Raw genomic sequence first — 15911 nt, 5'->3', positions numbered from 1 at the left:
TCTCTGAAGACATCCACGCAGTGTGCAGCGGCAGTTAATAAAGCAAATAGGATGTTAGGAATTATTAAAAAAGGGATCGATAATAAGACAAAAGATATCAGACTTCCCCTATATAAAACTATGGTACGCCCACATCTTGAGTACTGTGTGCAGATGTGGTCTCCTCACCTCAAAAAAGATATATTGGCATTACAAAAGGTTCAGAAAAGGGCGACTAAGATGATTTGGGGTTTGGAACGGGTCCCATATGGGGAGAGGCTAGAGAGACTGGGACTTTTCAGTCTGGAAAAGAGGCGATTGAGGGGCGATATGATAGAGGTATATAAAATCATGAATGGTGTGGAGAAAGTGAATATAGAAAAATTATTTACCTTTTCCCATAATACAAGAACTAGGGGACACCAAATGAAATTGATGGGTAGTAGGTTCAAAACTAATAAAAGGAAATTTTTCTTCACACAGCGCACAGTCAACCTGTGGAACTCTTTGCTGGAGGAGGCTGTGAAGGCCAGGACTCTATTAGGGTTTAAAAAAGAGCTCGATAAATTTTTGCAGGTTAGGTCCATAAATGGCTATTAGCCAGGGGTAAAGTATGGTGCCCTAGCCTTCAGTACAAGGGCAGGAGATAAATCACTTGATCATTGTCTTCTGTTCTCCTTCTCTGGGGCACCTGGCATTGGCCACTGTCGGCAGACGGGATACTGGGCTGGATGGACCTTTGGTCTGACCCAGTATGGCCATTCTTATGTTCTTATGTTCTTAAAACACTATCCTAGCCACCACGGATGTAGAGGCTCTCTATACCAACATCCCACACAAAGATGGAATAAATGCTGTCCGGAAGAGTATCCCTGATGATGCTACAGCACATCTGATGGCTGAGCTCTGTAACTTTATCCTCACACACAACTATTTCAGATTTGGCGACGATATATACCTTCAAATCAGCGGCACAGCTATGGGTACCTGCATGGCCCCTCAATATGCCAATATTTTTATGGCTGACCTGGAACAGCACTTCCTTAGCTCTCGTCCACTAACACCCCGTCTCTACTTACGCTACATTGATAACATCTTCATCATCTGGACCCATGGGAAGGAGACTCTGGAGGAATTCCACTGGGACTTCAACAATTTTCACCCCAACATCAACCTCAGCCTGGAACAGTCCACACAGGAGATCCACTTCCTGGACACCACAGTGCTAATACACGATAGCCACATCAATACCACCCTGTACCATAAACCCACTGACTGCTACGCCTACCTTCGTGCCTCCAGCTTCCATCCCAGACACACCACATGATCCACTGTCTACAGCCAAGCACTAAGATATAACCACATTTGCTCCAACCCCTCCGACAGAGACAAACACCTACAGGATCTCTACCAAGCATTCTTGAAACTGCAGTACCCACCTGAGGAAGTGAAAAAACAGATCAACAGAGCCAGACGTGTGCCACGAAGCCTCTTACTACAGGACAAGCCCATGAGAGAAACCAACAGACCACCACCAGCCATCACCTACAGTCCTCAGCTAAAACCTCTACAGCGCATCATCAGGGATTTACAACCCATCCTGGACAATGATCCCCCACTTTCACAGGCCTTGGGAGGCAGACCAGTCCTTGCCCACAGACAACGTGCCAACCTGAAGCAAATCCTAACCAGCAACTATACACCGCACCACAGTCACTCTAACTCAGGGACCCATCCATGCAACAAACCTCGTTGCCAGCTCTGCCCACATATCTACACCAGCAACACCATTACAGGACCTAACCAGATCAGCCACACCATCGTGGGTTCATTCAGCTGCACATCTACCAATATAATTTATGCCATCGGGGCCATGTCTACACGTGCCCCAAACTTCGAAATGGCCACGCAAATGGCCATTTCGAAGTTTACTAATGAAGCGCTGAAATGCATATTCAGCGCTTCATTAGCATGCGGGCGGCCGCGGCGCTTCGAAATTGACGCGGCTTGCCGCCGCACGTCTCGCCGCCGCGCGTCTCATCCAGACGGGGCTTCTTTTCGAAAGGACCCCACCTACTTCGAAGTCCCCTTATTCCCATGAGCTCATATGCATTTCAGCGCTTCATTAGTAAACTTCGAAATGGCCATTTGCGTGGCCATTTTGAAGTTTGGGGCACGTGTAGACATAGCCCATGTGCCAACAATGCCCCTCTGCTATATACATCGGACAAACTGGACAGTCTCTACGTAAAAGAATAAACGCACACAAATCAGATATCAGAAATGGCAATATACAAAAACCCCTAGGAGAGCACTTCAATCTCCCAGGCCACACAGTAGCAGACTTAAAAGTAGCTATCCGACAGCAAAGAAATTTCAGGACCAGACTCCAAAGAGAAATTTCTGAGCTACAATTCATCTGCAAATTCGACGCCCTCAGCTCAGGCTTAAACAAAGACTGAATGGCTGGCTAAATACAAAAGGAGCTTCCCCTCCCTTGGTGTTCACACCTCCAGATCACTGCTGGTAGTAAGCCTCACTCTTGCTGACTGAGCTAACCTTGTTATCCCCACCCTTGCTCTGGCTTATTTATACCTGGCCCTGGAGATTTCCAAGACCAGCATCTGATGAAGTGTGTCTGTGCTCACGAAAGCTCATGCTCCAAACTTTGCTGTTAGTCTCTAAGGTGCCACAGGACCCTTCATTGCTGTTACAGATCCAGACTAACACGGCTACCCCTCTGATACGGAGCAGCATGTGAAATTTACACATTTCCACCAGTCTCCTGAAGGCATTTCTGCAGGGCACCCAGCCCAGACTTCAGAGCTGTGTCGCAAGGGACTGCATCTGCCCTTAAAGGTCACTATGGAGCAATGTTTTTCAACGCCAGCAGGGTGGGGGATGTGATTTTAATCTGGAGACACAGAGGAGCCTCACAGCACGGATAATTTAGAGGCAGGCCTCAGCTGTTCCACTCAGTACAACAAGGGGACTGAATTCTGGGAAATAAGGAGAAACCAGATTTCAGATGACTCACTTTGTTTTGTTAATTTAAATAAGGTTTTTGTTCAAAAATGTGAGTAAAATGGCTGCATTAATTTTGCTAGGTGGGAAACCTAAACAAATGCGTCTCCGAAGCAATGTTAGTGGTTTTCCAGGGCCAATAGATTTTTTTAAGGTAGCTACTACTTAATTGTTGAATCTTTCCTGACTCTCAGGATGAGTCCAAAACATGATAAAGCACAAGGGGACGTTCAGCCAAGCAGACCACTTGTTTGGACGAATGCTCTTAACTCTCAAACTGGATAGAGAAGGCTTGATGCCATGGGCTGGCTTTCATAACTGAGCCTGTCCAATACCACCTTCAGTAGGATGACCGACGGCAGCACAGCCATGGGTCTGTCTACACACAGGCATTATCCTGGTGTAACTAAAGGAGGGTTTTAAACTGATTAATTCATAGGCTACATCTTCATTGCCAAAACAGTGTGTTTTTTCCACAACAAGATAGTTAACCCACATTCGCTGTCACGATGTAAAGAGCATTCCTCATCTAGTTACACCAAGGTACAAACTACGCCTTGCCTCCACTAGGATTTTACAACAGGATGGAGTGACAGTAAAGACAGTGTCTTTCAATTTTGTCCCGAGCCACTAAAAATGCTCAGATTCAGCTAAACTGCAGTTAGCCATGCTGAGAGTCTTGCTCTGCTTTTAAAAAATGATTTAAGTTCAACTGGTGCAATTTCTGTGCATCAAGGGCACAGACCTTGGGCCAAATGCTGGTCCCTTAATCCTCAGTCATCTTGGTGCAAAACTAGAATTAACTCCAGGGCCTTCAGGAACTCCAGATTCACAACAGTCTGAGTGACAGAGAAATCAGCTCCTCCTATAAACACCTTTTTACCATCTTGCCGTAGTGAGACTGGGAAGAGGAACCCAGCCTCACCTGTGATTGATTGGGTGTCTCCTAAATGCAGCTGGGGTGGGGAAGGATCAGATGATACCTTGAAGAGCCTTATAAAAGGCTGCGCCGCGAGCACTCAGCTGAACCAGAGTCCTGCAGGTTGCTGGAGCAGAGGAAAGACTCCAGGTGGAGGACCTTGTGAGTGAGCAGAGAGCAGCAAGGGCCCTCCTGGGGTCAGTTGCTGATGAGGCTGTTTACCATACGTTAATCAGCTACTCCGTGCTTTGCTTGGTCTCTGCATGAGAAGCTCTCGCTGCAATGGCTCCGTTTCATTTGCGGAGCAGCAGCCTCACCTGTTTCTCATGAGACATCTTTTCCCTCCAACCCTGAGGCAGTCTGTGCTGGGACAAAGCATCTAGCCATGCTCCTCAGCCAAACAGGGCCTCCGGCTCTGCTTGCACAGAAGCAGCAGTGGAAATCTGAGAGGCGTCTGCTGAGCCTCCTTTCAGGACAGATGAAGAGGTGCTTCTCCAATCCCACTGCCATAGACACTCTGTAAACGTAACAGTTAAATAAGTGCTTCCCTCCACAAGTGCTTAGCGGCCAATCCTCCAGGAGCATCGGCTGCAGCATGGGTCTGCTCTGTCAAGCGACTCTAGAAATGGCACTATGGGGCTCTGAGCTTGCTGCCAATGGGTTCCCTAATACATGTGCGGAGTTCAAAAGTAAAATTGCCAGCCCTGCCCTCCTCTGGCAGAGTCAAGCTGAGATCTTCTTATGCACCATCACCAGCAATGAAGATGCTGCCAGCCAAATGTCCTTCCCTTTGTTACATCTGTTCTGCACCCAGGGTCTGCCTTCAATAAGCAGGTTGGACTTTGCTAAACAGCTCTGTGGGTGATGCCAGAGATGGGATAGAGCTGAATGACCAAGCCACTGCAGAGATAACCGGAGTACTGTGCATATTTTTGTGGCTAAATTGAGACCTGACGCTGAGTACGCACGAGAAGCTGGCATGGGAAGCAAGAAGAGGCCATTTTCAAAAGGTCTTTTCCTTCTGTTTTAAACCCACCAGTAGCTCCATTTCAAATGCACCACATTGCCTGTTGGAAGACTGAGCAAAGGATTTTGCTCTGGATCATCTCATTTCTGCTCCTTAATCTGACAGGTGCCTTTTGGTGAATTACAGGAGGGTTGCCATCAGGGCACTGCCTCCACAGCTCCCCCAGTTTCTGCTGGCTTGAGGCATGAGAAAGCGGAAGCCAGATTCTGGTCTCTGTTCCTCCACCCAAGTGTAGTGTGAATGCAAAGGCCCTTCATCCAGGCAATGAAGTGCACTCTGAATACGCACCAGCGAAACTGGCATCAGACCTGCCCCAGCGACCACAAAGCACGTCCCAGTCTCTGGTGGGGCACTGCTTGGCACTAGCACAAAGCCATTTTAAAAAGGCTGCGTGATGGGAATGAAAGGCTGTTTCCACACCCCTCTGCAGGATAAGAGTCTCATGGTCTGGCTTCATTGACAACCATGTGCCAGTGTCTCCTGTCCTGGGTGAGCTTTTCGAGCTCTGACCAGGTGTATCCTGTCTTTCTGGTGTCTGCCTTCAGGTGTCTGTGCCAGGTGTTTCCCTCTTTTCTTTTTCCCTTGTGGGTTCCAACGTAAGGCTTGCCTTGTGATGGTGCTGGTTGGCTTTCTGAGGGTATGTCCAATCCATCACCATTGTCTCTTCCTGTTCCGTCTTCAGCAGGAGGTTGGTGAGTCAGTTGCCACAGGTCTTGGTTACTGATGGTGGATGGCCAATGGATCCAGAGGATTTTACGGAGGCCGTTATTGATAAATGTCTGGATTTTTGGACAGTCATTTTTGTTGTTCTCCAAGTTTCTGCTCCGTACAGTAGGACTGTAGTAGTAGTGCTCAGGCTCCAGGAATATTCAACCCTGAGGGTTCAGCTCCAGCATTAACTGCAGCCCAGCCTGAGTGTGACTGTCGTGAATTATGGAGCAGCCCAGCCCTGGCCACTTGGAGTTTGTGTACAAAAAAGGCAGGGTGATTAACATAACCAAAGACTTGTCATTAGGATCATTAGACTATCCTCAAAGCATTGTCAGGTATTCCAGGCAAAAGATAAGAAACACAAAGTGGGCTAAGGGGTTTTGTGATGAAGTTTAGAGGCACAGACATCTCAGAAGCTTGTTGGAATGAGGATAATGAATAGGACACAGTCATACCGGGTACAAAACACATTGGAAGGGCAGAACAGGTCACCCCAATGTGGGGGAGCGTCACTATATGTGAAAGGAAGCAGAGAATCAAATGAAGTAAAATTCTTAAATGAATCAAATGGTACCACAAAATCTCTCTGGATAGTAATTCAGTGCTCTGATAAGAGTATAGCACTAGGCATATATTACTGACCACCTGACAGGAATGGTGGTAGTGAAAGAGAAATGCTCAGGGAGATTAGAGAGGCTATAAAAATAAAAAAAACAATGTGGGATTTCGACTACCCCCTGTTGACTAGGTGCACGTCACCTTGGGACAGGTTGCAGAGAGAGTTTCTTGACACCTTAAATGTCTGCTTCTTTCAGCAGTTGTTTCTAGAACTCTCAAAAGGAGAGTATTGGAGGGGTAGCCGTGTTAGTCTGGATCTGTAACAGCAACGAAGGGTCCTGTGGCACCTTATAGACTAACAGAAAAGTTTTGAGCATGAGCTTTCGTGAGCACAGACTCACTTCATCATGCTCAAAACTTTTCTGTTAGTCTATAAGGTGCCACAGGACCCTTCGTTGCTGTCAAAGGGAGAGGTAATTCTTGATTTAGTCCAAATGTGGAGCACAGCATCTAGTCCAGGAGGAGAATGTAGCTTGGAAATAGAGAATTCATTAAATTGAACATCTCTGTAGTGGGGAAACCACCACAGCTGCCCAACACCCTGGCACTTAATTTCAGAAAAGGGAACTGCACAAAGCGAAGAGGTTAGTTAAACAGAAATCAAAAGGTACAGTGTCAAAAGCGAAATCCCTGCAAGTTGCGTATCAGTCTTTGAAAGAGACCATCACTGAGGCCTAACATAAATGTAAGAGAACTAAAAGAGTTCCAGCTGTGGCTTATCAACCATGTAAAATAAGCAGTGAGAGATAAAAAGGCATTGCTTAAAAAGTAGAAGTTAAATCCTAGTGAGGAAAATACAAAATAAAAAAAGAAGTGTAAATGTATAATTAGGAAGGCCAAAAACCAATCTGAAGAACAGCTAGCCAAACCTCAAAAATCAACAGCAACATTTTAAAGTACCTCTGAAGCAGGAAGCTTGCTTTACAAACTCTTTGTCAGAGCCTTAAATGGGGTGGGGGGCGGGATGGAGGAGCAGCTTGGGTGCTTGGCACCGAAATTTCTGCAAACCTGCCAGCCCTGATTGTGCCTAAGGCTAATCTGAGTACAACTGGGGATTTTCATGCTGCCTGATCCTGTAGGCAAGTCCCAGACTCTCGCCAGGCTGCCCTGGGCACCAGGTACTGTAGTGTTAAACCAGCTCTCTTTAGCCTCCTCCCTAGGTGTGGCTAGGGATGCCATAGCAACAGTGATCTCACAGTGCGTGATTGTGCAGCATCAGAACCCTGCCAAAGCACGTGGCTCCATGGCTGGGCCCAGACAAACAATGACGTTGGGAAGCGAGGGCTTGCAAAGCCAAGGGACGAACCACGTACAGGAGCACCATGAGGAGCTCAGACCGAATGCTGGCAGGAGCAAGGTGGGGACGAAAGTGGCTCAGGGGAGCAGTCTGTGCTACGCTGGGGAATTGGTCAGGGTGGCGCTGGGGTTTGGCAGAGGGATGGAGAAGGAAGGCTGGGGTTTTGGAGATGCTGTAGGAGGACAGGTCTTAGTAGGAGTCTGGCTGAGGAAAGTGGAGCTGAAGATGAACCAGAGCCAGGATGGAGATGACACTGGTGTGAAGCAGCCATCTCTGGACGAATGAACATGACACAATAGGCCAGTGGGTCCCAGCCTGTTCAGTGACCAGACACACTTCAACAAGGCAAACAATTCCATGGTTCACCCACTTTTTTCAACTGAACTGATTGTTCAAACATCACCCCTCCCTGCCAGCCCATTGGAGCTGGGAGGTGTCTTTTAAACTTGCTGCAACAAAGGAGCGGGGGTGGGCTCCCTGCCAGCCCATTTGGGCCAGGAAGCAGAAATTTCAGCTGCCTCCCAGCCTGAACGGGCTCCTGCAGATTGGCATTTCCCCTTGCAGTGGCTGGGTGGGGGGCGGAACTGACCAACCCCATGCCAGCTGGGACTCAGGTGGGAGGGCTGGCATGGGGTCGTCAATTCCCCTCCCCTTGGCTCTTTGGGGGAAATTGAGAAACCCCGCCCCAGCTGACATGTGGTCGTCAATCACCCTCCTTCATCCCCAGTCCCTGGGGAATCTGCAAAGGCGGTACAGAAGGGAAATTGATGAAACTTCAGGGCACGCTTGGACAGCTCTCAGGGCACACAAGTGTGTTGTGGCACACTGGTTGAAAACCACTGCAACAGGCCCTGCCTGTCAGTCCATGCAATCCCCTCTTGGGTGGGGAAAGCCTGGCACTGGCTGGCCCTAGATGAGTCACAGTGAGGCTGCCTGGGGAACATCAGGATGTGCAGAGTCCAAGTCTGGAAGGGAGGCAGGGCTGGGACGGCTCTGGGGAGAAGACACACCTTCCAGTGCGGCCTGAAGGCACACACAAGCCCAGGCCTCCCAGCCCAAGCAAATGCCAGCAACGCCCCCCTCACTGCGGCTGCTTGTGCCGGGCCTGAGGCAATGCCAAGTCAAGGTGCAGCATGCAGGTGACAAAGGGCAGGGTGTGCTTGTTCTCTGGTTTCCCCAGGGGGGGCCATAGGTGAATGGTTCCATCTCTTTGCCAGGGCAGCAGGACAAGAGGCCTGGTGCTGCTGTGGCTGTGCATTTCCTACTCCCTGGCAGCTGGTGAGTGATGCTGCATGGCCAAACCCTTGCACTGCCCAGATGGTGCCCTCTGGCTGCTGCCGGTGGTGACAGGGCCTGGGCCCTTCCTGATGCAGCCCCATGGGAGGTCAGCATGGGGACAAGTTGTGTCCAGGAGAAGGTGGCGCTGCTTGGGGGCCTGCTCAGATTTCCGGAGGCAGCAGCAGCTGTCACTCACTTTTTATGATACGACGGGTGGAAAAGGGAGGCAGAGCACGAGAAGCAGAAGAGATGGGGTATTGATGGAGGAAAAGCAGAGCTGAGGAGGAGGTAATAGACTGGGAAGTACAGATCTGCTAGGTCCTAGGAGGACCCCCGGGGGACAGTGCCCTCTTTCAGCAAGGGCTTGTTTACATCAAGGCTGGTCAGATGCAAGCAAGCCACATGCACAGTTCCTGGAAAGTTTGTCTCTCAGCAGCTCCATTGCATCAGCTGTGGAACCCTCAGGAGTGGCACCTTCCTGGCACTCGATATATATGACCCTGCCAGCTTGATCCTTCTTACAGCCTGTGATGGCTGCTGGAACCGTGAGTGGCTTCCTTGCAAGTTCTCCTCACCCTTCTCGAGCTCTGTTATCTTGGAATCATAGAACACTCGAACTGGAACAGACCTCAAGAGGTCACGTCCGGTCCCCTGCCCCTCAGCAGGATCAAGCCCCAGCCAGACCATCCCTGATCTGTGATCTGGCCTTATGAGCTGAAGAGGTGGTGGGACATGAGGACCCAGACATTCAGGCCCAAGAGGTCCTTCCTGAGTGGCACTGCTGCTCATGAAGACTATCCAGAACAATGCCCAGACTGAGTGGCAGATGCCAGCCTCTATCCCCACCCCGATGGCCAAAGAGGTAGAAAGTAAATACTTGGTTCCCTCCAAGTGTTATTAATGGACCTGAAAGGGGCGGGGGGGGTGGCCGGGGCCCAGGCCTGAGACCAGGGACACAAAAATTCAACCTTTTTGTGAGAAAAGTCTGTCCCACAGGGCTGCAGGCTGCATACCGTACCCTACAGGATTCAAGGGTGACCCTGAAGGTGCTAGAGGTGCATAGGAAGCTACTCTAAGGAAACATTCCAAAGCTCATCCCCATGAACGTCCTTACCAACCTCACTCTGGACAAGACCGGGCCAGACAGCAAGGTAGAAATGGAAAGTGTAAGCCATCCCAGCCAGAGGTGACTGGTGAGAGGGCCACGAGACCCACACAGCCTGAACAAACCCTCTCCACCCTTGGCCCCACACCCCCAGCCAAGACAGCCAGGGACCAGCGAGGCCAGAGGGCTAGCACCACCAGCAGCGGAGACGGGGAAGTGCAACAGGGTGGCCCCAGCTCATGCCACTCTCCAGCTGCATGGTTCTGCTTCTCGATGGTGAGGGTGGCATAGGCCCTTGCTGCTGACACTGGCCTCCAGCCTTGCTGGTCCCCTGCCTCTGCTGGCCAGCCCTTCCCACCCTGGTGGGGTGCACATGACCCCTAGTGCCTTCCACACATCACCCCCGATTCCAGCCCTGAGCCTCACGGGGCCAGGGGCACACATCTTCGCCTCCCAGCAGGCCTTCTGAGCATGTGCCTGGGGACAACGTACCAGACTCCGCACCAGATCCTCAGCCCCAGTTCTGGGATCGTTTATCCCACTTCTGGCATGCATAGGCTCTGGTAGCCTTGGACTGCTGGGTTCTTTGTATGGTAGAAGTTCTGCTCCTCCCCTACCACTGCCACACCTCTGGCCCTGGCCCTCTTCAGGGACCCTTTTACAAACAATTGATTGTCCATCTGGGGTGTGACAGCCTGGATTTGTAGAGACGGTGCCGGACACACACCCCAGTCCCTGCAGTGGTGGCTAGACCTTCAGACTGCATGCAGGAGTCCCCTCCAGCAAACCCCAACCATCCACATCCTTAGGGACAGACAAGTGCATCAGCTCTGGGTTGGGAGGGATGCTTCTGAGAGATCTCCAGACACAGGAGCTACAGTCACAGGACGAGCATTCCCTGCATATCGCTATCAGAGAGCTCCAGGCAGTGCCACTCGCATGCCAAGCCTTCCTTGCTCAGCTCCAAGGCCTGTTTGTGGCAGTGATGGAGAAAAAGCAGCAAGGTAGAGCTCATTCTGCCCATCTTTGTCAGGAAGCCCTTTAGCCCCGGGAGTTCTGCATAGCTCACTCCATTCACCTGGGGGCAGCCTATTGCCCAGGAATAGTAATATCAGAATGACCACACTGGGTCAGACCAAAGGTCTATCTAGCTCAGTATCTTGTCTTCTGACAGTGGCCAATGTCTGATGCCCCAGAGGGAGTGAACAGAACAGGGAATCACCAATGTAATCCCTCTCCTGACGTCCATTTCCAACCTCCGACAGACAGAATGCAGAACCAACTCACTGAGCACCTCCTCACTTCATGCCACAGTCACGAGCGGTCCATCCCTGCGGATGTCCTACCTTCCCTTTTCCAAAGGTGGGGGTTTCCCCAGATGACCTGTTTGCCTCCAGGAGCTGTGTTCTGTTCATTCCAGAAGCACAGCCCAGGCACGATCCTGGATCCATTCCTGCCACCCAGGGAAGCCCACCTGGTGCCTGCCTTTCCACCAGTCCCACACCTGCCTGACCTGTGCTCAGCATTCTCAGGCACAAAGCAAGAGGGATGCCGCTGGTCCCAGCATAGCCCCAACACCACTGGTAACACCACATTTCTAGAGCCCCAGTCACGCTGCTTCTCCTTCCTGGTCGGATCACTCAGTATCAAGGTCGCCGTCAACACCCAAAAATGAGAAGTCCCATGACACCTTAAAAAGCAACCAATTTATCTGAGCATAAGCTTTCATGGGCTGGAACCCACTTTGCCAGCCCCTTCTGGAGCCAAACTTTCCAGGAACTGCGCAGGTGGCACACACACACCTGAGTGGAACGGATGTGAACAAGCCATCTCACAGAAAAACAGCTACGGGCAGCTGAGTAACCGTTTAAGTTACTTTGCAGGTTGTGGTACCCAGAGCACCTTGGCACCACCTCGCTCCACGCAAGAGTTTGTAGCTGTAGGGGAATTCCCCTGGGTGGTGTCCATCCAGGACCTACAGCACAACCACCTGGCCTTTGGCTCCATCCTGAGTGAGCACTGGATCCTGAGTGCGGCAGCCACGTTTCAGATGAGGTACGTGCTAGGTGCTCTTTGAGGGAGGGAGGCAGGGTGATGCTTGATGGTGTGGGCTTGCTTTCATCTCTGCAGGACATGGCTTCTGGGAGGTCTTCCTGGAAGGCTGTGAGGAACACCCTGGCCCTCAGTAGGCACCAGCCATCCAGCACAGACTCGACGGGCAGCTTGTGCTGTAGAACATGTCCTGGAACTCAGCCAATCGCAAGAGTCCATTCGCTCTGCCTGCTGAGTTGCTGGGACTGCTCATACCTTGGCTGCAGCTGTGATCCAGCCAGATGGAGACAGTGCTGAACACAGGGTTCAATCACACCATTGCTGTTTGCATTGGGCTCTTCTTCCCACCCGGCATTTCCTTTTGACCCTTCACATATTTAGTCCCCTGAAAAGATCGGGTTTGGAAGGCCAGGGCGTGGGGAGCAGCGTTCCCTGTAAGCTGAGCACCTGGGCAGCCACCCAGGAGAGATTCAGGTGCCGCCCAGTTGATTAGCAGAGTGCCCACAACATGTGTGGCGAGTGGTGGTGCATGTCTGCACCAGCTTTGGTGCACATAACAAAACGTTGTCTGCACCGTGATGGAAACAAGGAGCGGGAACCCTGGCGGGAAGGGATTGTGAGGTCTCCTGTCCTCCCCTCATCTCTCACCAGTAGGGGACAGGACACCTGCGCCCAGAGCTGCTGTCAACCCTTCCCCTGCACGTGCCACCCAGATGCTGCCAATATGGTATCCATCCTGGTGATGTGGGCAGAGCGCCCATGCTCAGGATTCCAGCCTGTCCCTCCTAGACTCAGTACAGCTAAGACGCTGTCCTCCCCCGAGCTGCTCTGCTGGCGTAAAATGCAATGGGGAATCATTGGGTATCAGAGCTGCTGGGGCATCGCCTGTGCCCCCTGCGCCACTCCCTGCAGTGGGATACAGGGCTGAGTGAAAGGGACAGAACTACAGGTGGAAAATAGCTCCTACTACAGCCAGAACAGGCCCAGCCAACTGTGCAAGTCGCAGCAGCCCATCGGCTGCTTTGAATCATGCCTTGGGGCCGGACGGTGCTGGGCAACCCTGGCCAGTGGGGTGGTGGCACAACGGGGGCATGCAAATCACTTTTGCACACACCCACCCGACCTGTGCAGGGAGCCAGAGCCTGAGCCCCCGAGTCACAGGTACAGAGTCCAATTCTGATCGCCCCTAGGCTTTGCACCCATATCAACTGCCTTACCCAAGGCGACGTCACAATGCGGCCCCAAGTCTGTCACCTTGTGCCCACTGAGCTGTCCGGTTCCTGCCACCATCAGTTCCTAGGTCTCTGTGCACCTTCAGCTCCGCTCTCTCTCTCCAGGCAGCCGGCTTTCGCCGTGGTGGGACTAACAGATCTCAGCATGCAGAAGCCCCAGCTCCAATACTCAATCAGCAACGTAACACCCCACGAAGACTTCAACGAAATCACGCTGGACAGGAACCTGGCCCTGCTCAGGACAGCCACCCCAGTGCCCTTTACTGAGGCTGTTCAGCCCATCTGCTTCCCTGGCAGGAACCTCACTGCAGCCGCTCTGGAGAACTGCTGGGTGGCAGGGTGGCTCCACCCCACCACAGGTAACCCCATCCTTTGCCCGGTGATAGGGACTAGAGAAGGGCATGTCCCTAGTTTGGCTGCTATATCTTGGTGGGGGACAGCTCCAGCTAGACCAGTGGGACCAGATGCGTGTGAGGAGGACAAGCAGACGGATTCACATGCTAACGCCTGTCCCCCTGTCTTGCTGACTCTCTCCCCCCTGAAGTGGTGGGCACAGGTGAGCTGTGCATTACTCAGGCTGTGGGTGCCAGGGGAGGAAGCACAGGCTGGCTTAGCAGGGAAGCCCCAGCTGTGGCTGTCGGCTGTGCCGATCTGAATGCAGGAGCTGCAGCCTCTCTGGCACTGGTTGCTGTAGCTGGACTTGCTGCTACTGTTCTAGTGCCTCTCGAAGCAGCTCTGGCTGCTGTGCGGGGCTCCTACTTCCCCACCGCACCACACAGCGGCACACAGCAGCTTGGGCTCCCGTGGGACTGCAGAACAGCTGGCTCGTGGAGCTGCTTGGGGCACAGAGAAGGAAGTCACAGGACGGAGGCCAGCTGGCAGGCACCCATCCTTGCCTCCTCAATCACGGCAATCCCCCATAAAGTTGGCCCTGTTGAGCAGATAATACCCCCTGTGCCCTCAAACAATGTCTATGGAGAAGGGCAACACTTAAGAGTGGATTTCAGAGTCTGAGAGCTTCCTGAGAGTCCGCAAAAGCCAACCAGAGCAGCACGGCTAGGAAATGGAGACGTCCGATCCCACCCAGCGCCCTTGCTAGGAGGGACTGATGCTGGTGCCATGTCCTAGTGTGAACGGAGAGGCCAGAGGGAGCCGTGGTACAGACCCAGCTCTCCCAGCTGGCAGTACAGGGACCTGCTCCTCTCCACCCAGCTGGGCGGAGCCCAGACAGTGCTCCTTTGAGCACTGGGCGTGTCAATAGGAAGAAATGCAGCACTCGTGAAGCAGCTCCTTTCGGTTCCTCGCCCTCGGCTGGGAGCCTGATCTCTAGGTCCTTGGCTCAGACAGGGAGTCGCGCGGCTGTGGGCTTTCTGAGGAAGCTCTCGGTGGTGGATGCGGATCCGTGCCCGCTGAAGAGGATTGTCACGACCGAGTGCAGCAGCCACAGGGATTCCGACAACGTGACTGGATGCTTGGTAAGGAGCTTCCGCTCACCCAGAACCTGAGCAGCCTCTGCTCCCAGCACGTTATCCCCGCCCCCAGTGCCCATGAGTTTCTCTGTTGTCCATGAGGTCTGGGGCCCACATCATCTGTGGGCCATAGTAAAGACCTTAACTTTGGTCTACCCTAGGGTCTTAAGTCAATTGCAGATACGCAATTCCAGCTACAGCTACTGCGCAGCTAGAATCAAATTATCTGTAATCAACTTACCACGCTGTCCTCACAGAAGGAGGTCGATGGGAGAGTTTCTCCTGTTGACCTCCCTTACTCCTCACGATATCGAGAAATACAGGGGTCAACTGCTGACCCCTGCTAGGTCAACTTTGCACGTCTCTATCGACTCTGGCCAGGTCGAACTCCCTGGTAGTGTAGACATACCCTTAGTTTTCACATGTCACTTTCCACCCTCCATCCTGAGGCTTTGTCACATCATAAGCTCTGGTCTTTGCATGGGAAAAGGGAATTGGGTTCCCTCAGTGCTCCATGAAGCAGCCTGTTCAGCCAGCAACCTGAAGTTTGGTGGTGGTGCAGAGGACACAGTAAGGAAGTGGGATTTGTCCTTCTCCCTGTTTAGGATTAGTGCAGAGAGGCACCCACCGGATACAAGAACTGTAACATAGCAGAGGCCAGAGGAAAACAGGCCGGGGTGACTGAAACCTGCCTCTTCTCTTTCATAGGGGGACCAAGGAAACCCAGTCATGTGCCAAGCTAAGGGAACCAGGATCTGGGTTCTGAATGGAGTGCTGAGTCAGGGTGGCATGCGATGCTATGGGCCTTTTCTCTACACGAAAGTGGCCTATTACAGTGGCTGGATTTCAGCCACAACAGCGGAGGCAGAACTCCCCATATATCCCATGTTTCCCAGAGGGCACTCTGCTTTGCAAGCTCCGGCTGGGGATCTGGAAAGTTCGGCTGAGCCAGCAGAGGTGTTTCACTTCTCAGTCATCTCAGAAGGCAGGGCTGACCACGGCCAGACAAACCAGCAAGCGAAGGACATCAAGCCAGCCGAGGGAGGGCTTGCCCGGTCTTATGCCAAGTCGGACCCTGTATACTACGACTACTACAGTGGGGAAACGCTCCCCATTTCGCAAGGGAGCTTAAGTCAGCCGCAGCCCCTCGCGGAAATGAGCGCTGTTTTCCTTTTGATTTCATGCCTCTTTTACTAGATG

At 52.1% G+C, this 15911-nt stretch overlaps 1 protein-coding gene across 1 annotated transcript; it reads left to right on the top strand.

Moving 5' to 3' along the window:
* Positions 1-10943: 10943 nt before the first annotated feature.
* On the top strand, positions 10944-15911 carry PRSS54 (serine protease 54). Its single transcript, XM_075009123.1, has 7 exons — positions 10944-10962; positions 11842-12013; positions 12665-12737; positions 13166-13601; positions 13787-13798; positions 14590-14717; positions 15420-15911. The coding sequence occupies exons 1-7, from the start codon at positions 10944-10946 to the stop codon at positions 15906-15908; spliced, it is 1329 nt and encodes a 442-aa protein (XP_074865224.1). The 3' UTR covers positions 15909-15911.

Source organism: Carettochelys insculpta, chromosome 14 (assembly GCF_033958435.1).
Source record: "Carettochelys insculpta isolate YL-2023 chromosome 14, ASM3395843v1, whole genome shotgun sequence".
NCBI classification, from domain to species: domain Eukaryota; kingdom Metazoa; phylum Chordata; order Testudines; family Carettochelyidae; genus Carettochelys; species Carettochelys insculpta.
The sequence above is the reverse complement of the archived record's forward strand: the minus strand, read 5'-3'. Positions and strand labels throughout refer to the sequence as shown.